Source organism: Gymnoscopelus microlampas, assembly GCF_963454915.1.
Source record: "Gymnoscopelus microlampas genome assembly, chromosome: 12".
NCBI lineage: Eukaryota > Metazoa > Chordata > Actinopteri > Myctophiformes > Myctophidae > Gymnoscopelus > Gymnoscopelus microlampas.
In genome coordinates, this window is record NC_139949.1 from 51,575,057 (window position 1) to 51,598,076 (window position 23,020).

The window sequence follows — 23,020 nt, forward strand, 5'->3', positions numbered from 1 at the left end:
GGGGAGGGGAGAGAGAGAGAGAGAGAGAGAGAGATGGTTGGATGGATGGATGGTGCGCACAGGCTCGCTCTCTCTCTCTCTCTCTCTCTCTCTCATCCTCTCTCTCCCTTCTGGCCCTTTTTTTTCATTCCGTTTCAGCGCTCTGGTATAATGGATGAGTGTCTTAATGTGACATGTGTGTGTACAGTACACTGGTACACTGCACACAGGCCTGATCATAGCCTATATTTATATATATATCTATATATATATATTTATATATATGAGAGAGCCGGCGTTCTGCAAAGAGCGAATGCAGCGGGCTGTCAGAGCCAGGCTATAGCGTTAAAAACGGGCGGCGCGCTATACTGATGAATTAGCAAAAGTATTGACATTTCTCAGTTCAGTTTAACAAAGAGGTTATTTTTTTCATTTTTATTATAGGATTGGTAGACATAGCGACCTCTGAGTCTAAATCCTTAAAAAACAAGAGATTTGTATCTGTTGAGGTGTAAGATATTCTAAGGTGAGATATTCCTGCATACCAATGATGATGACACCAGAATAAAACCCACGGGGGGGGGGGCGGGGGGTGGAGCAGCCCAATGTCGTTTTAATGCTCATCCTTTGAACCGAAACGTTGCTTCAAAATGAAAGGCGGCTCCCAGAGTGTGATGTCTTCTTCTTCTTCTTCTTCTTCTTCTTCTTCTTCTTCTTCTTCTTCTTCTTCTTCTTCTTCTTCTTCTTCTTCTTCTTCTTCTTCTTCTTCTTCTTCTTCTTCTTCTTCTTCTTCTTCTTCTTCTTCTTCTTCTTCTTCTTCTTCTTCTCGTGTTGAAAGCTGCAACTTGACATGCTTTGAAAAAAAGCTCACTTTGATAATAAGGCTTTTGCCCTCCTCCCTTTTACCTTACTCAGCCCTTATAGCTTGACTTTCTTCTAAGAGTCGTTTAACCTTAAGGAAGCCCTTGACGGAAATGTTTAAAGAATGTCGACAACAAAGTGTCACGACGTGATGATTAGGGGCTTCTTTGACATGGACCGTGGGATCTTTTTTGATTGGAGCGAACGGGATAATAAGATGAGTTGTTTTTTTTGTAGAGCAGCCACAAAAAATGAAATGAAATCATACAGTTCTGTTTATTTAGGCTGAATAATTTGTGACACCTCCTGAAACCGAAACTCCCACATGAACCCAACGAACTGGATTTATGTTATTATGAACGATAGCGAGATCGCAGCCATGTTATGTTACACATTAACATTTGTCATTTTCTATTGCCTCGTTTCCAATTGTAACTGAGATTGTACAAATGTAATCTCTCAAGACAGATTCTGCTAACAGCATAATTTGTCGTTGGCACCACTGCCTTAAACATGTAGTGTTGTCGTAAGTAGGAATAAACACACAACTGCCTTAAACATGTAGTGTTGTTGTTAGTAGGAATAAACACACTACTGCCTTAAACATGTAGTGTTGTCGTAAGTAGGAATAAACACAGAAGCACCCGCGAGGAAGTGGACTAAGAAAGGGTAGGAGCCCCTAGTTTCTACTTGGGCTTTCACGACTAGTGATTTTTTGACAGATTTGACCCACTGGTAGTCAACTAGTCAATGTTTACCTATTATGTAATAATAAAGACGCTCTGTGGCACGACATTTTGCAGCAGCTAGGTTGACAACAGATATATACACAAACAAACACACGTGTGAGAACGTTACACTGCAACAACGAACAGCATTTCACAATTGCCACAATCCACATCCATTTTAGCCGCTACAATAAGGAATGGATACTGGATCTGCCGTGTCTCTCGTTAAAGTACACAATAAATCCAGCTGTTGGTCAATAACAAGGCTAGGCTACTTGCTAGCCTCGCTACACAAACACTCCACCGTCTTTTTGTCCACATCTTCAGTGAAATACTTCCATATAAACTAACGGCCTGTTCTTTATCTGGGTCGCCCTCACCTGCTGCTGTGTTCGTTCCAATGTTATATTTTTTTATACAACTAGATTCTGACAAGTCCCGGAAAAGACGCTAACACAACGCTGGCCCCTTCCCACCGTGGTGAAGTTGGTTTCAGGTTGGATATTATTCACCCAGTTGGATACTATCCAACTGGGTGAATATCCAACCTGAAACCAACTTCACCACGGGTCCCCTACACACTGGATTACTGCTATGTGTGGCGGACGGGTGTTTGGTAAACTAGGCAGTGTGTGGGTGACTGGATATTATGTTACGTTAATAATGTTCGTAATTTCAAAAATAAAACTGTACAGGGCTGACTATAGTTAGAATCAGCTTGCTACCTTGTAGGACTGCATACAAAAAAAATAAACTAGTTGAGTAGTACCAACAAGGTCGACTAGCGGTTATACTAGTCGACTTGTTATGAAGTCGACTAGTTGGTGAAAGCCCTCCGGACCGGTAGGAGACTCAAAGAACTCAGTAGGAGACTCAAAGAGACCCCTACGGAGCAACAACCTGGTCATCAAATTATTTTCTCAGGAATTCGACAAAAACAAAAGAAATCTCCATGAATTCAGGCTTCTTGGGTTGTGTAATTGATAGAAAGTAAGAAATGTTTTGGCTGAAATACTCCTTTTTCTGTGTAACCACTTTATCCATGTTGTATACATTGGCTATTCAAACATAGCAGGCATACAAGTTCGCTGTGAGCTTGTAGATCTGCTATTTTTGAAAAACCTTGAATATTTGTGCAAATACTTGAATAATTTTATGTTTTAAAGGGAACATTTTTGACTCAGATCTGTGCTTCTGTGGGGTCCCTGTTACAACATATTTTGAGATGGGTTGGAGGTCGGCGGCCAAATACATATAATTTTGGGGGTCCTTGACATGAAAAAAAGTTTGATATATAGCAACATACCCTTAAAACATACCCATCAAGACATTTGTAGAATCCCCAGAAGCAAAGATTTGAGTTAAAAATGAAGAGCATTTCCATGAAAAACTAAATAAATATATATATTCAAACTAAAGATTTTCACACATTTTTCTAAAAAATGAAATATCAGATCTACAAGCTCATAGTATGAGCTTGTAGATCTGATATTTTTGAAATAGCCAAAATAAATAAATAAATGACACAGATGCGTTCCCGGTTGGTCTTAAAGGGCAAGACCACTTTGGTAGAGGTTTGGGTTGTATAGTTATCTTGCCATGATGTAACTCCAAAGGTGGACAAGAAATCAAAAATAATTGCTCCATTGATTAGAAATTGATAATTCAAAATATGCTCCTCATTGACTTATATTGTATGGTGAAACAGCTCTAAAAGTCATTCTTTTAGCACATAAATGAACACAAACAAAGCTGATTCAGACAATATAGAACATCACCAAACCCAGTACTGTTTATTTTTCAAATAAAAATGGCAACTTCCTGTTGATTTTACAATTTGAAGATGTGGATCCAGATCCGCAGATCCAGTCCGTGTTTTCTTCCTAGTAAAAAATAGTAAAATCAACAGGATGTTAACATTTTTATTTAAAAAACAAACAGTACTGGGTTCTGTGACGCTCTATATTGTCTGAATCATCTTTTGTTTGTGTTTGTTTACGTGCTAAAAGAGTGACTTCGAGAGCTGTTTCACCGTACATTTTAAGTCAATGAGGAGCATATTTTGAATTATTAATTTCTAATCAATAGAGTAATATATTTTTTATTTCTTGTCCACCTTTGGAGTTACATCATGGCAAGGTAACTACACAACCCAAACCTCTACCAAAGTGGTCTTGCCCTTTATCCCATTAAGACCTGGAACTGTCATTTTTAGATTTGAGCTAAAAAGCATTATTTAACACTTTGGGCTATTCAAAAATAGCAGATATACAAGCTCATAGCGCGGCACCGAGTGCCGCGCTATGAGCTTGTAGATCTGCTATTTTTGAAAAATCGTGAAAATGTGTGCAAATCTTTTAATATATATATATATATATATATATATATATATATATATATTGTTTTAAAGCGAAAAATTTTAACTCAAATCTTTGCTTCCGGGGGTCCCTGAAACATATATTTTTAGATGGGGGTCCGTGGCTAAATACATGTCATTTTGGGGGTCCTTGACATGGAAAAAAGAACCACTGATATTATGGCGACATACGTTTTTTTCAAAACACTGTTAAATCCCCCAGAAGCAAAGATTTAAGTTACAAATGTTCGCTTTTGAGACTCAAATCTCAAGATTTGCAAAAAAATAACGATATTTCTAAAATAGCAGATCTACAAGCTCATAGCGCGGCACTCGGTGCCGCGCTATGAGCTTGTATATCTGCTATTTTTTTAATTGCCAAAGAGTAAAAAAATGCTTTTTAGCTCAAATCAAAAAGTGACACAGATGCTTCTTCAGGTCTCAATGGGTTAATGGGTTAAACTAACACTACGCATGATTCTTATTTCTTTCACTGCGTTCGTCACGGAGTACAAAGGGCCATTTTTATGTGTTGGCCCACAATAACATGTAAGAGTGTAGAGAGTGACTCCACCTTAACTCTGCCCCGTCTGGCTCTGTCCTCCTCCTCCTCCCTAAAACCACACAACTATTTTCAGACGGGCACATTGTCTGATGTGTCTTTTTAGGCAGGACGATATTGGCCCCCGATTATAGGTTACACACACTCTACTCTGTGGTCAGGGGAACGACTCACTGTTTATGGGCCCTCTGGGACTCTATACTACGCTCTGGGCTGCTTTTGGTGGGGTCATTTTTAACTTTAGTTTGCACCGTGTGTGTGTGTGTGTGTGTGTGTGTGTGTGTGTGTGTGTGTGTGTGTGTGTGTGTGTGTGTGTGTGTGTGTGTGTGTGTGTGTGTGTGTGTGTGTGTGTGTGTGTGTGTGTGTGTGTGTGTCACATGCATCACCATAAAGTGTACAGGAAAGCAACGTTTGTTTTAGGAGCTGCTCTTGTGTGTGTTTGTGATGTATGATAGAGCATTGGTTCTCAAAGTGGGGTCCGGGGACCCCCCAGGGGGTCCTTGGGGGGTTTCCAGGGGGTCCCCGGCCAAATTAGTTAATATAGTGTCACAATCATTTGAAAGCACTTATTTTTCACCATATTCTATACTCTGGCTATTCAAAAATAGCAGATCTACAAGCTCATAGCACGTCACTTTGTGCCGTGCTATGACCTTGTAGATCTGCTATTTTTTTTTATCTTGAAAGTGAGAGCAAATCTTTGAGTATTGTTTTTAAAAAGAAAACATTATAAACATTTCCGTGTGTGTGTGTGTGTGTGTATGGCAGTGTTTCTTTTCTATTGAAGATTTTGATATAAATGGTAAATGGTGCATTTATATAGCGCCTTTGATCCAAAGAGCTTTTACAATGTACAATACATTCACCCACGGCAGAGCAGACCAACCGTTCAAACTGCTCCGTCAGGAGCAGTTCACGCTGGGCAAGACCTGGCCCATTGAGTGTCTAAATGGAAGTACTGGAAAAGTACCGCTCCAAGGAAATGACGTTGATGATTTACAAATCTGTTTACATTCTCCGTGAATGAAACAAGTGTTGTGATAAGGCGAAAAATATATTTTAAAATGCGTACGACAGAAGTTCCGCCCCGATAGACACTCTCTGCATTAGGTCGTGACCAGGCTCTTCTCTTATAGATGAGTGAAGGTTGGGAACGAGGCTATAGGAGCAGTTAGAGGTTCAGTTAGTGTCTTGCCCAAGGGCACTCTCACACTTTGACACAGGGGAAACCTGGGAATCGAACCAGGAACCTTCCCGATTCCCCAGGTGTGTGTGTATTGATTGTTTGAAACCTTTTATTTATTCTCCAAAAGAGCATGGAGGTTTACCCTCATGTGCAATGCTAAACGCACGCACGCACGCACGCACGCACGCACGCACGCACGCACAAATCAACAACTAAGACACATACTGATATAAAACACAGAAACAACAAAATGAGACCAAAACTAGTCAGTTAAAAACAGTTACATAGTGACTCTTAGTGAGTGGGACATTTGAGAGCAGGTTATTAAGTTGTCCATATAGGATATGGGGGCATTATGTTTTTAGCTCTAGTTGTAGATTGTTCCATGAAACTGGAAAGCAGAAAGCAGATTAATCCCAGTTCAGACTGAACATGTGGAACCTGTTATTAGTGAGGATTTTGACACGTGTGCATTATGACAATGTCTTCTGTACTAATGATTGTGATCTCTCTGTGTGTGTGTGTGTGTGTGTGTGTGTGTGTGTGTGTGTGTGTGTGTGTGTGTGTGTGTGTGTGTGTGTGTGTGTGTGTGTGTGTGTGTGTGTTGAATATATTGATGTATGTGTGTGTACTGCAGTGGTGGACAAATTACTCACTTTACTCAAATTACTTAAAAGTATCAATACCACAATATAAAAATACGTGTTCGGCCTGTGTTCAAAATGTTACTTGAGTAAAAGTACAAAAGAATTGGCATCAAAATATTCTTAAAGTACCAAAAGTAAAAGTACTACAATGTTTGAAAATAGCCGATCTACAAGCTCACAACGCGTTGCATCGCGACGCGTTGTGAGCTTGTAGATCTGCTATTTTCAAATAGCCTTTGTATAAAAATAGGGCTAAAGCGGTTAATGTACTGTATGTCTTATAATATAACAATTTATATCTGCAAAGTAACTAGTAACTAAAGTCGCCCAATAATTGTAGTCGAGTAAAAGTACAATATTTGGATCCGAGATGTAGTGGAGTAGAAGTAAAAAGCACTGCAATTTGGAAATACCTCAAAACTGTGCTTAAGTACAGTACTTGAGTAAATGTACTTAGTTACTTCCACTGGTATACTGTATGTGTGTATATGCGCGTGCTGGTGTATGGCTGCCTGCAGCGAGCCCACCCTACAGTCTATATATAGAGCAGTTAGCTGCCCGCGGTGCAGGTTTCATGCTAGCAGCGCGCGCGGGGATGCTGCATGTGGCCATAGAACTCACTGGAAGTCAGTGCAAAGTCATCTAAGCTTTATCCTTCATTCTTTTACATCAAGTCCTTTCTTTAGTCTTTTTAAAGCAGCTTTCATCCTTGACACCCCAGGACACAGACATATACATCCATTCACACACCTTACTGTAGGTTGTTGGGATGTGGCTGTTTTTTTGGGTAATACTGTGACGTGTATAGAGAGAGAGAGAGAGGATGAACCAGATATGGGCTGATGGAGGGAAAGGCATTTTTATTATTAACCACTCGAGCCCTCTATTAAACACAAAAACTAGAGTGGAAAAGTAGCTGATCTACAAGCTCACAGCAATTGTTTTTTTGGTATTTTATCTGTGTGTGTGTGTGTGTGTGTGTGTGTGTGTGTGTGTGTGTGTGTGTGTGTGTGTGTGTGTGTGTGTGTGTGTGTGTGTGTGTGTGTGTGTGTGTGTGTGTGTGTGTGTGTGTGTGTGTGTGTGTGTGTGTGTGTGTGTGTGCGCGTGCGTATACGCCTATAATGACCTGGCCAAAATTAGGGACACCATGTTGAATTAGCTTTTAAAGGACCACTTTACCCCCAAAAAATACTTATTTTCTATGAATTACGCACCCCATGAAGACTTGAATTCATGGGGATTTGTTTGTTTTTGTCACATTCATAAGACAACAGTTTGGCTTGTCGGTAGGAGACCAATTTCAATCTCCTTTTAAGCTGTTTCTGTTATAGCTGCTGTATCTCACATAAACATTCTGGCAGTAACCCATATATCACTTACAATATATACATTGTGTTTATAATTGTAGTAATTATCTACATGTAAAGGATACTAACTAAACTGCACTGCACAAAACACCAGACGTCACTCAGAACCACAGACACTTTCACTCACAATTGAAGAGTATTTTAAGTAATTAAAGTAGTAGTTATTTCTGCAAGGTTTGCACTTAACCAGATGATATGTGGCCATGTTGGTCATATATACAGTACATTTGTTTGTTTTGTTTTGATTGATTTCAGGGTGTAGATGCAGTAGAATAGACCTTTATCTATCCCTGCAGGGGGAATTTCAAGTTTCAGCTTCACCCAGCCTATGGCTGCTCAGATGGTCAGGGTGAGGCCTGGGGGGCGGGGGGCGGGGGGGGGGGCGGGCGTGGGCTGTTAGAGAGGGGCTTTTAACCCTTTAAGACCAGGAACACTCTGTGTTATTTTACATTTCTTTGACTATTCAAAAATAGCAGATATACAAGCTCACAAGCTTGTGCATGTCCCATTAAAAAGCAGAGCAGTTGCTCTGTATGTGGTAGAGCAGCCCTCTAGTGGAGAGGAACGTCATAACAGCTGCTGGTGGATGATGATGATAAAAAGATACATTAACCCATTCAATATACAAGCTCATAGCACTATGAGCTTGTAGATCTGCTATTTTTGAACAGCTAAAGTATAACATAATGGTTAAGTGTTTACACAGATGCGTTCCCGGATTGAATGGGTTAACATAGATATGATGAAGGAAGTTTGCTCAGTATTGCTTTGTAAATACAAATTACTGCTTGCTGTCAACTCAAATACCAGCTGAAATGAGAAAAATAACATGGTTTGCTTTTAGAGCTGGTGCTGTTCAGCCCAAGGACCCCTTAGCTGAAAGAGAGATGAAGCAGACCCACCACTACATATTGTATAGAATTGTGTTGCAGATCAAACTTTTTCATACATTCATGCTAATGTGTATTTTCAGATCGTTAGCTGTTGACTTTGTACTTGGTCTGCTCTAGTTTCAATGTACAAATCATTTATTTTTTGGTACTATACTGTTACCTATGATCATAGATTACTATTTCTATGCATTTGATGTATTGCCTCGTGTTTTCCTTGTTTACTGTAAATCGCTCTGGATTAAGAGCGTCTGATAAATGACTAAATTGTAAATTTGGGGCTCGTTGACATGAACATGTTTTGAGAACCACACGGCTATGAGGGTAGTCAGTGTAAGTGTAGAGGAAGGGCAGCAGCTTGCTCCCCCAGTCCAGTCCAGTCCTACCAGACCAGTATCATCTTTCTACTGTTGTCCCAAGCAAAAGGTTTTTATAGACCCTCACAAACGCTGGGCTGTCGGGCAGAAACCTACGCTCCGTCAGCGGCCAGGCCAATTATAGACCCACACGCCCCGCTTACAACTGTGTAAGCAAAGCAATGAGCAGCATGCCTGTTTAATTCAAGGGAAGTGTGCATAGCAACTGTTAATCAAATTAGTTTAGCCTCAAGTGGTGTTTATTATTGGGCCGCCAATTTTAGTCCCCCGATTTTGACGACGGCTTTAGAAGGACAGCCTGGGACCCCCGTCCCGTGTGTCCGATGCAGACAGAGTCACGGCATGTTGCGTAGCGCCAGAACGTCAATATTTTACTCCTTTTTATTCCACCGGGAAGTTTGTGAATGGACGAAGAGTAAATAAAATGAAAATATTGTAAGTTAATAATATAATTATGCTGATGATGCATGTAGCTCAATTAGTCGTTTGTCTAACTTCTGCATTTTGTTTAGAAAATGTGTGCAAATCTTTGAATATATATATATTTATTTATTTTTTAAAGCGAGCATTTGTAATACATTTTTCTGAAAAACTATTGTTGCTATAATATCAGTGGTGCTCAAACCTTTTCTTTTTCAAGGACCACCCAAAATTATATGTATTTGGCCGCCGACCCATCAAAGCATGTTGTTACAGGGACCCCCCAGAAGCAAAGATTTGAGTTAAAAATGTTTCAAAAAAATATGTATATGTATTCAAAGATTTTTAAATCTTGTATGAATTTTAAAGATTTTTCACAAATAGCAGATCTACAAGCTCGTAGTGCGGCACTCGATGCCACGCTATGAGCTTGTAGATCTGCTATTTTTGAATAGCCCATAACAAATATTGTAAGTTAATAACACAATATCTGCTGATGATGCATGTAGCCGAATAGGCTATTAGTCGTTTGTCTAACTTGTGCATTTTGTTTTGTGGTGTCGTAGTGTAATTTTTTGCCGCTACTTAGTATTGGAATTGTATTAATATTTTTGCATGATGGGTAGGGCTGTCAGCCTGTCACCATTTATGATGACATTTGTCAGACAAATAATTGTGTGTTTTTGGCATTGAACATTGGGAACATATTAATACAAATTGATTTTTCGTCTGGCTTTTGGGTTTTGTAAACAAAAGTTGTGCTAGGCACTTATGACAAATAACTTATTATGTAATAATTGTGCTAGGCCTAATCATGGGCAGATTTTATGGGGTGGGGGGCTCTTAATGCAAAGTGTAAAATGCACGTTGTAAGAGTTAAATGCACACTAGGTAGTTTTCAGTGTGTAAGTGTTGCTTAATGAGGGCTTATTAATCTAAACTAGTAAGCATTTAGCTAGTGTCCCAGGCCTAATTGAGTCTCTCATTAGTAGAGGCTGAAGAACCAGCAGTAAATTGGGTCCTGAATCGTCTCTGTCCACTGGAAATCTCCAAACGTAAAAATGTCCAAACGTAAACGGAACTTTTAACCCATTAAGACCTGAGGCCGTAACGCTTTGAAAAAAATATATATATTCAAAGATTTGCACAAATTTTCACGATTTTACAAAAATAGCAGATCTCTATGAGTTTGTATATCTGCTATTTTTGAATATCCTAAAGAAATCTAAAAGTGACACACATGCGTTACAGGTGTTAATGGGTTAAGGAAACGGAACATTTTTGAGGGGAAATACCCAAAATAGACGATCTACAAGCTCACAACGCGCGATTTTCACTACTTTTGCTTGACAACTCTTGTACGGGCATTAAAGTTGAGATATGCAACGTTGAAATATTAGAGATGCGAGGTTTCTGCGCGACAGCAACACAATAATCCTGCCAAGCTACTGTAGATATTAATATGTAATATAATATATAAGGGTGTGTTTGGGGACGATAACAAGAGATTCTAGCTTCATTTTACAAGTTTGTTATTCATTTATGAAACCATAGTAAGATGATTTTTTAGGCCAGTTGTTTTGTGTCTCAACATACAGTATCTCACAGAACTGCAGAGAATAAATACTTCACAGTCAGCTGTTGGTAGAAAAAAACGCAAAGCTTCCATTTCTTGCTCCTTCCAAACACTCAATATACAGGATCATCAAAAAAGAAATGTGAACATCGTGGAAAATGTCATATACACCTATTACATATACTGTAATCATCAATATTAACCCTTTAAGACCTTGAACGCATCTGTGTCACTTTAGATTTCTTTGGCTATTCAAAAATTGCAGATCTACAAGCTCATAGCGCGGCACCAAGTGCCGTGCTATGAGCTTGCATATCTGCTGGTAGACGTTAGGGTTGTGTAGTTATTTATTTACCCTGCCATGATGCCTTGATTTAACTTCAAATATTGATGAGATATCTTCAATTAGCTGCTTGGTTGATTAGAAATTGACATTCCATAATATTATCCTTATTTACTCCACGGTGAAACGGCTCTCAAGGTTACATCAAATTGTAAAATCAAGTGGAAGTTGACACACACACACACACACACACACACACACACACACACACACACACACACACACACACACACACACACACACACACACACACACACACACACACACACACACACACACACACACACACACACACACACACACACACACACACACACAATAAATAAATGCCCTGCTGGGTTATGTGATGTTCTATATTGGCATAATGTGCTTTGTTTGTGTTCGTTTATGGACTAAAAGAGAAGTGTTTTCACTGTGCAGCGAAAGTCTAATGAGGAAACGTTTTTGGATGATCAATTTCTAATCAGAAGTGCAATTATTGAAGTCGACTCATTTGGAGTTTTACATCATGACAATTTAACACATTAAGACCGGGAACACATCTGTATAACCACTTTAACCATTATTTTATACTTTGGATATTCAAGAATAGCAGATATACAAGCTCATAGCGCAGCACCGAGTGCCGTGCCTCGTTGATCTGATATTTTTGAAAATGTGTGCAAATCTTTGAATGTGCATATTTTTTAAAGCGAACATTTGTAAAATATTTGTTTCTGGAGGGTCCCTGGAACAAAATATTTTGAGATGGCGGTCCGCACCCAAATACATACGTGGCTAAATCCTAACAGTATGTTGTTATATCAGTGGGGGTCCGCTGAAACACTTATGTTGCTATAATATCTCTGGTTCTCAAACCTTTTCATGTCAATGACCCCCGAATGTATCTGTATTTTGCCGCGCACCCCCCTCATTTCAACATGTTGTTCCAGAAGCAAAGATTTGAGTTAAAAATGTATATATTATATTCAAAGTTTTGCACAGCTATGAGCTGCTATTTTTGAATGGCCAACTACATCTTAAAATGACACAAATGCGTTCCCGGTCTCAATGGATTTAAGTTGTAGATGCTTGACAACATAATTCAGTGTGGGTACTGGGTAGGTAGTACTGGGTTGGTAGAGTCGGGTGCATGGATGGGAGAATCCAAACTTAGACCCGTAGACTACTAGTGCAAATCCTGAAGTGTATTGTGGTGAGAGAGAGTCAGAATATTGCTCATGAATGTAGAAGCAGACTGTGCTCAGTGGCAGACACTGTGTGCACAGGTATTGTCTACGTGAAGGTGTCTTCCATTCACACGTTGTTGTTGTTCATGATAAAAACAGCTCATGCATGACAATGTATAACAAACACCAGGGTTGGGTTAGGAGGTTTTTCTTTCTGTCTTGCGTAGCCAGACAACTATTCTAGAATGTCTCCCAATGCTATATAGCAGTGGGTTTCAACCTTTTTTTTATATGAAGGTCTATTATTTATTCGTCATTTAGAGCCACAGAACCACCGTTTGATGAGATTTAGCCTCTTAGACCCAAAACTTGGAATATTTTGTTATCGTTGAGATGAGATTTTGTCCATAATTCCATCCATGTTGTATTGATGTTGTATCATAGGAGAGATAACAGGCCAACGTTGATCAAAATAACAATAATTCTACATGCTCTAATTGTGTACTTATTGTAAATTAAGTAATGCAGATGTTTAACAATGATTTAACTCTTGAGAGCGTAAAATGAAACCAAATGGACCCGTAAGGGTCCATTTGGTTTCATTTTACGCTCTCAAGAGTTAAAGATCTAATAAGGGTCCATTTGGTTACCGACTCTCCATCATTTAGCTGAGGACCACCTGGAGTTACTGTACGCCCTCAAAGGACCACTGGTTGAGGACCACTGCTATATACAGTCCGGAACTACACACACCCCTTAAAGCCCAGAACGGAAGCTGTCACCTGTTCCTGGTCATTTCCGTTCACCAAAATATATATATGTTTAAATATCTTTACATTTTATGTTTGGACTTCCATTTCTGCTAAGCAGCAAGGCTATGTATAGCCTGGAGTCCAGCCTGATTCGCTACGTTCGTCTTTTTCTCACTTCTCTACTCTAGTCTAGTCTGGCCAGAGTCCTATTTCACTCGCATTACCATTACGTAGGCAAGTCAGGAAGTGACTGAGAGTTTTAGATTGGAAACTGGACATTGGTCCAGTTTCACTTTCAGACTGTATGACCCAAGCATTATTATGACAACAGCCTGGCTCACCAGACTCTGATTTCAACCATTTCCGGTTCCTTGAGGATTCCCTCTTAAAGGATGACTTCACCCATGTTCAACCTAACTTCATATAATTACCGTAGTCCTACTCCTCAATAATACTCATGATAAAATGGTACAATTTATTTCTACTCGGTGATGTCACTGGTAGACGGGACTCTGAACTGTCCACAGCCCTCCTCTGAGACACAGACCGAGTAGAAAAAAAATGGTACCATTTTATCATGAGTATTAGTGAGGACCAATTATATGAAGATAGGTTGAAAATGGGCGAAGTCGTCCTTTAACGGTCTGATTCCTAAACGGTTCCCTTTTAACGAGTCCTATATTTTGGTGCCTCACATACAGTGTGTCTAGCTTCACTGTACTATCAATAAAGGCAGAAAAGCTCAAAAGAAAATCGTTTATATATATATCTATCCCCCCAAAAACATCTCTTCAATCTCATCAAATCACTGCCAATCAAAAGGCTGGCAGAAGCGTGAAGGCTCCAAACCATCATTAACCCATTGAGACCTGAAGCCGATTCTACAAATGTCTTGCTGTGCTCAAACTTTTTCATGTATTTGGCCGCCGACCCCTATCTCAAAATATTTTGTTCCAGGGACCCCCAGAAGCAAAGATTTGAGTTAAAAATGTTCGCTTTAAACAATATGTATTCCAAGATTTGCACCCATTTTCACAATTTTTCAAAAATAGCAGATCTACAAGCTCATAGCGTGGCACTCGGTGCCGCGCTATGAGCTTGTAGATCTGCTATTTTTGAATAGCCAAAGTGTAAAATGATGCTTTTTTTTAGCTCAAATGAAAAAGTGACACAGATGCGTTCCTGGTCTTAATGGGTTAAAACAGACAGCTTCTGGCTGACGGACGGCTGTGTGTGTGTGTGTGTGTGTGTGTGTGTGTGTGTGTGTGTGTGTGTGTGTGTGTGTGTGTGTGTGTGTGTGTGTGTGTGTGTGTGTGTGTGTGTGTGTGTGTGTGTGTGTGTGTGTGTGTGTGTGTGTGTGTGTGTGTGTGTGTTTATCTGCAGCTTGCAGATGTTGCATTATGCAAGACTGGCTCGCATCATCATCATCATCATCATCATCACGATGATGCACTGTCTGGTGTGTGTTTCATCAAACAAACACAGAGTACAGTAACAGTAGCCTATCCATGATCAAATGTCTGCCTGCCAAAACACACCGTCAGCCGGGGAAGCCAACCAGCTGCCGGCTAAAAATAAAAAATACTTCTGCTTCAATGGAGAGACTTCAGACTTACAGAGATACAACGTTGGTACAAATGCTCCAAACGGCTCTAGTGTCCTCCTGAAAGTTATTTAGAGCGGGCACGGTGGTGCCTACAGTCGGTAGCGCTGTTGCCTCACAGCTTGAAGGTCCTGGTTTCGATTCCCGCCGGGGACGCGCTGGGGGCGTGTCCTCTCCTCCGCGTCATCAGTGCCCATACCCTAGGTGGGGTTGGTGAAAGGGCCTTTCTGTGTGGAGTTGTTCTCCCCGTGTCTCCTAGGGTAGGTACCCTCACAAAAACATGTAGCAATCCTGGTCTCCATACTGCCTCCCCCTGGTCAGCCGGGGCGCCTGATGGAGGGGAAAGGAACTGGTTGGAATAACGTGTTCCTTCTACGTGCTACGTCCAACCAGGGGAAACTCCCCTCTGTCAGGTGATAAGAAGCGGCCTGCTCACTCCTCATGTGTTGAAGGAAGCATGAGCTCAGTTTTGGGGCTCTCCCCAGGCTGGCAGAGGGAGAGTAGTAGCGCCCAAGATTACATAGGCAATAGTGATGCGCGGGTCGGGTTTTTTCATGACTCGGCCCGCCCCGCCCCGCCACGGAACCCAACCCGCCTCAACCCGCCCCGCGAACCCATATATAAATCTATGGCTCAACCCGCCCCGCGACCCGCGATTTTTTTTTATTCTGTAAAATCATGGTTAGAAAATAATCCCCAAGTACTGTATATTCAAACTGTTTTATTGTTATTATTCTTATTCTTATTAGGAATAAAGACAAAACAAGAGCATGTTATTTTTTTTTATTTTTTTCGTGTGAGAGCGCGTGACCCGCTCACCCACAGCCCGCATCATTTTCTCCGAAATTCTGACTCGACCCACCCGCGCCGTGGGTTGACCCGTGGGTCCCGCGGGTTACGGGTCAACCCGCGCATCACTAATAGGCAAGTTATTTAGCAGGCGCTAAGGTGTCGCAGTGGTAAAGTCCCTACAGCAGTGACAACACAGAAATGTGTGAGGGGAGGAATGAATTGGCATAACGATTACATTGGGGAGAAAAAGGGGGAGAAAAAAATGATTGGCTACTCTAGAAAAATGTAATAAAACGTGATGTAGCAATGAGGTAGCAGGCGCAGGGGGCTCGGTGTCTTGCTCAAGGACACTTCAGAAGGACACGTGGTTGTGAACGGGGACAGACACTGTCCACAGGGCCACCGGGCCCTCCTACTTTCTATTTTATAGTTACAATTTTAGTTGAAGGTCAAAATTAGAAAGTCTCTTTTCCCTTTTTTCCCCTCTTTTTTAACAACTTAACATTTATTTATTTATAGCGTTGTAGCACTGCTCCACCATTTTCTCTCTTTGTTTGGGAGATGACAGCAATAATGACATCATCGCTCCAAGCTAATAGAAACTACAGCGTTTCTCTTCCTGGAAAGTCAGAATGCTGATTTAACAGAAGACATTGCTCTCGCCAACCCATTAAGACCTGAGGCCGATTCTACATGTCTCCTAAATCTCAACAATATCCTGAAAAACGTATGTTTCTATATCAGTGGTGCTCAATCTTTTACATGTCAAGGACCCCCAAAATGATATGTATTTGGCCGCCGACCCCCATCAAAATATTTTGTTCCAGGGACCCCCCCAGAAGCAAAGATTTGAGTTAAAAATGTTCGCTTTAAATATATATATATATATTCAAAGATTTGCACACATTTTCACGATTTTTCAAAAATAGCAGATCTACAAGCTCATAGCGCAGCACTCGGTGCCGCGCTATGAGCTTGTATATCTGCTATTTTTGAATAGCCAAAGTTTAAAATAATGTTTTTTTTTTTGCTCAAATCAAAAAATGACTCACATGCGTTCCAGGTCTTAATGGGTTAATACAAATATCTTGTTTGACTTTGAAATAGCCAAAACCTGCCTTCCTATGATGTCACTTTGTAGGCAGGTTTCTTTAATCTCCTCTGAGACTCAGTGAGTGAGTAGAACTGCTATAATGAATATTTATTGAGGACCAATTATATGAAGACATAGGGTTGAAAGTGGTTCCTTTTTGAAGTCCTGTTATACCAGCTATGCGTGATAGCGTGTAGAACACGACTTAAGACCTTTCCTTAACCCATACAATCCGGGAACGCATCTGTGTCACTTTAGGCTATTCAAAAATAGCAGATCTACAAGCTCATAGCGCGGCACCGAGCTTGAGCTATGAGCATGTGGATCTGCTATTTTTGAAAACAAAATGTGAAAATGTGGTCAAAGCTTTGAATATATATACATTTTGAACTCAAATCTTTGCTTCTGGGGGTGCCTGGAACGATATTTTGAGATGGGGGACAAATACATATAATTTTGGGTGGTCCTTGACATGAAAAAGTTTGAGAACCACTGATATTATAGCAACATAAGTTTAAAAAAAAAAAAAAAATGTTAGGATTTCGAAGACATTTGTAGAATGTGCCAGAGTTACAAACGTCCGCTTTAAAAAACATATACATTCAAAGATTTACACAAATTAAAAAAAAAAAAAACGCCTCCATGAGATTGTAGATCTGCTATTTTTTGAATAGCCAAAAAGACATCTTAAGATGCCACAGACGTGTCCCCGGATTGAATGTGTTAAAACGTTCCGGGTCCATTCGGTACAGAGTGGAGCTCTACATATACGATCATGCACCATGCAGCAATTATCTCAATAAAATGTCAGCTTACGTAACGGTTAGCCCCCGCTGGGCTGGCTCTAATCGCCCTCCTTCCTCTTCCTCATCCTCATCCTCGTCCTCCTGCTCGCTCGCTCTACTTTGTAGGAAGATGACAATGATGATAAAAGGCAGAGTAATCACACAGTACAAACCCTCCTGTAACACAAGTGGCACTTTGTGAATTTTAAGTGGGAAGTAGGTACAAATGTTTCTCGTTGGCACCCCGTGTTGCCCTCCTGTAAATGCATTAGATGGTAGGGTAGCACTGCAGGTGGGTTAGGGTTTCATTAAGTATTTATACAGTGTTGTGCGTTGTGGCGGACCGTAACAGAGTATATTTAAGTACTTTTCTTTCGGGAACACATCTGTGTCATTTTAAGATTTCTTTAAGATTTCTTTTTAAGATTTCTAAACGCGGCACCGAGTGCCGCGCTACGAGCTTGTAGATCTGCTATTTTAAAAAAATCTTGAACATTTTTGCTAATCTTTGAATATATATTTTTTAAAGCGAACATTTTTAACTCAAATCTTTGCTTCTGGGGGGTCCCTGGAACAAAACATATTGAGATGGGGGTCCGCGGCCAAATACATGTCATTTTGGGTGGTCCTTGACATGAAACAGTTTGAGCACCACTGATATAGAAACATACGTTTTTCAGAAAACTGTTAAAGGGGAAATCCACCCATTTTCAATATTTAACTATGTCATTAATATAGCATAAAGGAGTTGTGTGGAAATAAGAAAAAAGTTCCCCCCTTTCTGTGTTGCCTTGAACTGGAGGATTGATTTTGGGTTTAACATTGCAAATTACAACATGATGACTCATCATGTTGTAATTTGCAATGTTAAACCCACACAGAAAGGGGGGAACTTTTTTCTTATTTCCACACAACTCCTTTATGCTATATTAATGACATAGTTAAATATTGAAAATGGGTGGATTTCCCCTTTAAGACAACTCTTTAGAAGACATTTGTAGAATCGCATCTCAGGTCTTAATGGGTTAAAGCACGATGACATCATCAGGTAGAGGTTTGTGTTCAGTTGTGTAGTTACGTTGATCAAAGAAACAAGCGAGGAGGTCCACACACTGTAGTTCGCTTTGAGGAACTTGCGAACACTTTTCACGATTTTCAAGTGGGCCCTGATCCACAATAGTTTGGGACCCCAGATACATGAGGTCATACTGTCGGTCATTAAAGGATGACTTCACCCATTTTCAACCCGTCTTCATATAATTGGTCCTCACTAATGCTCATGATACCGTTTTTTTTCCCCTACTGGGTCTGTGTCTCATAGGAGGGCTGTGTGGACACTTCAGAGACCCGCTTAACTCATTGGCTGCCAGCTTTTTGAATTTTTACCTACAGCTGGCTGCCAGACTTTTTCAATGAGAAAAAAAAAGCACTTAGGAGCCGAGATACATAATTTTTAAGTTTTCAGTTATAAGGAAGTGTCTGGGAGCAAAACTCTTCGGAAAATCATATCTCCTTGGTCTTTGGGTTTTTTTGAAAAATTAAAAAAAAAAAAAAAAAAAAAAAAAAAAAACTTTTATTTTGAAAAAATTTTTTTTTTGAAAGAACGCAGATCTGCGTCAATGGCAGCCAACGGGCTTTTGCGCAAATGAACGCAGATCTGCGTCAATGGCAGCCAATGTGTTAACAGTGACATCATTATTAGGCAGTTTTCTTCTTTCTTGAAACAAGATTTCACATCTTTTATTTAGATTTTTATGAACGTGAGAACGATGTCTTCCATTACAGCATTCTAACTTTCCAGGAACATAAATCCTGCAGTTTCTATTAGCTTGGATTCCCCATCGATGATGTCACTGGTAGACAGGTTTCTGAACTGTCCACAGCCCTCCTCTGAGACACAGACAAATAAATGGTACCATATTATTATGAGTATTAGTGAAGACCAATTATGTGAAGATAGGTTGAAAATGGGTGAAGTTGTCCTTTAATGAGCGACACCAGGATGGTACAGTATGACCTCATGTGTATGTTGTGGGTTTTTTACACTTATTTTCTCACGGAAGTAATGATGAGCGTGGTGGTTTGGGACACTGAGCTAATGATAGGATAGGTCTTAACATGTGACCTGATCCTCACCTCACTGTCATTATAGAGACATAAATTATACCAACAATAATCATTCAATGTAGAGCCTTATGAAAGACTGAAGACAATAAATAAGTTGTTGGTTGATTGATTTTGTTTTGTTTATTTACATAATATAACAAATGGTACATGAGGTAACGGTTAAAAACATAAACACAGAATTAGACAAGACAAAGTAGTACTGTGTGTGTGTGTGTGTGTGTGTGTGTGTGTGTGTGTGTGTGTGTGTGTGTGTGTGTGTGTGTGTGTGTGTGTGTGTGTGTGTGTGTGTGTGTGTGTGTGTGTGTGTGTGTGTGTATATATATTATTTAATTGTAAAAGTACAAATTTAAAAGTACAAACGCAACATAAATCATAACCCAGGATAACACATAGAGTATGATTGCATACTGTGGTCCTGTCAAGTTTAACCATAATAGCCTAGGTGGTGAAGAATTCAGCAGTAAAATACATAGATATACCCTATAGGGTTGCTATTCTGGAGGGGGGGGGGGGGGGCGAACATTTGACGGAAATAGCCAATCAACAAGCTTGCGATGTGTCGCTTTTCGATGCCTTGTGAGCTTGTTGATCGGCTATTTTCGGAGAAGATATTTAGTGTTGAGCGAAACCGTACAGAGGACAGGTGGTCTATGTGTAGTGAAGGTGGTCTGTACAGAGGACAGGTGGTCTATGTGTTGTGAAGGTGGTCTGTACAGGGGACAGGTGGTCTATGTGTTGTGAAGGTGGTCTTTACAGAGGACAGGTTGTCTGTACAGAGGACAGGTTGTCTGTACAGAGGACAGGTAGTCTGTAGAGGACAGGTGGGCGGGTAGTGAGGCATTGCAACGCGTTGTGATCTTATAGATCGGTTGTTTTCACTAGTTTGGGTCCCGGCACAGAGACATCAAATGTCTCTTTTGGGAAGTTTGAGAACCACTGATGTATAGAGTTCTAGTATAGAGCCCTGGGGCACTCCTTAACAGCCACATAGGATTTAAGCGGTTAACCACTTTAACAATGTGTTTATAAATCCATCTCTGTTCAGTAAATGTACAGAAAACACATCCATAAAGGAGATTTTCACTACCTTTTTTTAATTTATTTCCCCCCTCATTGCTCTATCTTTGCCCTCATTTAGTATTCCATATCCTATGAATTATGCATACGTTTGATCCTCCAAGAATTTGGGTATAATCCAGGCTCTGGTATCCTATCCTCTGAGAGAATGTGAGACACCAGAACACACCACGACCAAACCCAGCATCCAGGGTGTCTTCCTGCTCTTTGATGGGGGGTTACAGAGGTGAGGAGCTCTTTGATGTGGGGTTACGGAGGGGAGGAGCGCTCGTTTTGCAGAGCCCAACGTCCCTGAGTAGCGGAGCGAACTTCCCCTCCTCGTTCACTACTGCTGCAGGCGTTCAGTAATATGTATATAGTGTGTATGTATTTATGTGGGCATTAGGGTTGTTGCCAACCGTCCTGTTTTCGTACCCTTGTCAGTCTGTTAGTTGATCAGGGTTTGTGTTGGATGCTGTGATGGTAGCGTTACTCTAGACCTGATTCATTCCAGCCCTAAGGGGGTGTGTGTGTGTGTGTGTGTGTGTGTGTGTGTGTGTGTGTGTGTGTGTGTGTGTGTGTGTGTGTGTGTGTGTGTGTGTGTGTGTGTGTGTGTGTGTGTGTGTGTGTGTGTGTGTGTGTGTGTGTGTGTGTGTGTGTGTGTGTGTGTGTGTGTGTGTGTGTGGGTGTGTGTGTGTGCATCTCATCTCTTATGTTGTTGGTTGTTGTTTGTCCAAGTGTGGCCGTTTGATGGTGTTTCTACTCCGTTGGCCGTTGTATTTACACGTTTTAGGAATGCTGTGATGTTTATCTGGAACATGAAAACAAAACCACTTGAAATAAGTGTTACATAGCTCTATATTCTCATAGTACTCATTGTAGTGATGTGCGGGTCGGGTTTTTTCATGACCCGCCCCGCCCCGCCACGGAACCCAACCCGCCTCAACCCGCCCCGCGAACCCATATATAAATCTATGGCTCAAGCCGCCCTGCGACCCGCGGTAAAAAAGAAAATCGGTAAAATCATGAAGGAAAATAATCTTCAAGTATACACCCCAAGTGTATTCAAACTGTTTTATTGTTATTATTCTTATTCTTATTAGGAATAAAAGACAAAACAAGAGCATGTGATTTATTTATTTTTTTGCGTGTGAGAGCGGCTGACCCGCTCACCCGCAGCCCGCATAATTGCCTCTGAAATCCTGACTCGACCCACCCGCGGGTCCCGCGGGTTACGGGTCGGCCCGCTCATCACTAACTCATGGCTATAGAGTGTTGGTTCTCTCCAGCTCTTCATTAAACAGAAAATACTTTTTTTCAGGTCAGGATACTAAATTTGATCCATTCAAGAGAGAGAACGCATACAGGATAAACAAGTGAGATTGGAAGAGATGAAACAAACACACAAACAAAATAAATCGAACTATGCAATTGAAGCTGTTAAATACTCTTCGTGGGGAGCTCCCTCCTGATTGGATAAAATGTGTATCCCCGCCTCAAAATTTATTATTCTGTTTACTGAAGAGCTGGAGAGACGAGCAGACACAGACACATACTGTATGACTTTACAAGCCCTTTAAGTCTTAGTTATTCATGTAGAGATGAAGAGGTTTAAGGGAGAGAGAAGAACTTCCGCCCTCACAGTTATGACGTGGTCATAAAGTGGAGATGTGCCCATATAGCAGTGAGACTAATGTGTGATTATATTACATGATCTTACATTAAAACCTGTATCTGCCTGTAGCATTATCGATCTCACATTAACCCATTAAGACCGGGAACGCATCTGTGTCATGTTAAGATTTTTCTTTGGGCTATTCAAAAATAGCAGATCTACAAGCTCGTAGCGCGGCACTCGGTTTTGAAAATAAATCGTGGAAATGTGTGCAAATCTTTGAATGTATACATTTTTTACTTGAATCTTTGCTTCTGCTGGGGGTCCCTGGAACACAATATTTTTGAGATGGGGGGGTTCGCGGCCAAATACAAATCATTCTGGGTGTCCTTGACATGAAACAGTTTGAGAACCACTGATTATATACTGTAGCAAAACCTGTATCTGTGTGTAGCAGTAATGATATTACATTAAATGTAGCAGTCATGATTAGGGATGTTCGATATTATTGACTGATAATGGCATAAAACTATAATGTCGGAAAATATCGGTATCGTTTTTTTTATGAGTGTGTGTGTGTGTGTGTCATGAAATTTGAGCTTACCATAGTCACAGTAATCCTTAATCATATTCAAGGGCTTTTGCAGAGAAATGAGACTCACTCCAGTCACTTTCAGCCTAAAGCACTGGGTTCAAGTGGTTAATGTAAAAATAAAAGTCCCTATCACACACAGAT

The 23,020-nt window shown here is 40.5% G+C and overlaps 1 protein-coding gene across 3 annotated transcripts in view; it reads left to right on the forward strand.

The window, feature by feature from the left end:
- The window catches only part of klhl13 (kelch-like family member 13), a 104,708-nt gene that overhangs the window by 15,639 nt on the left and 66,049 nt on the right, over nucleotides 1–23,020 (forward strand). Inside the window, exon 1 of one of the 3 annotated variants that reach the window (XM_084073755.1) lies at nucleotides 9,293–9,388. The exons of the other annotated variants lie outside the window; for them this stretch is intronic. Within the exon in view, the coding sequence (XP_083929881.1) occupies nucleotides 9,378–9,388 (11 nt within the window). The 5' untranslated portion in view covers nucleotides 9,293–9,377. Of the gene's footprint in view, nucleotides 1–9,292; nucleotides 9,389–23,020 lie in introns of those variants that run through there. 3 annotated transcript variants of the gene reach the window in all.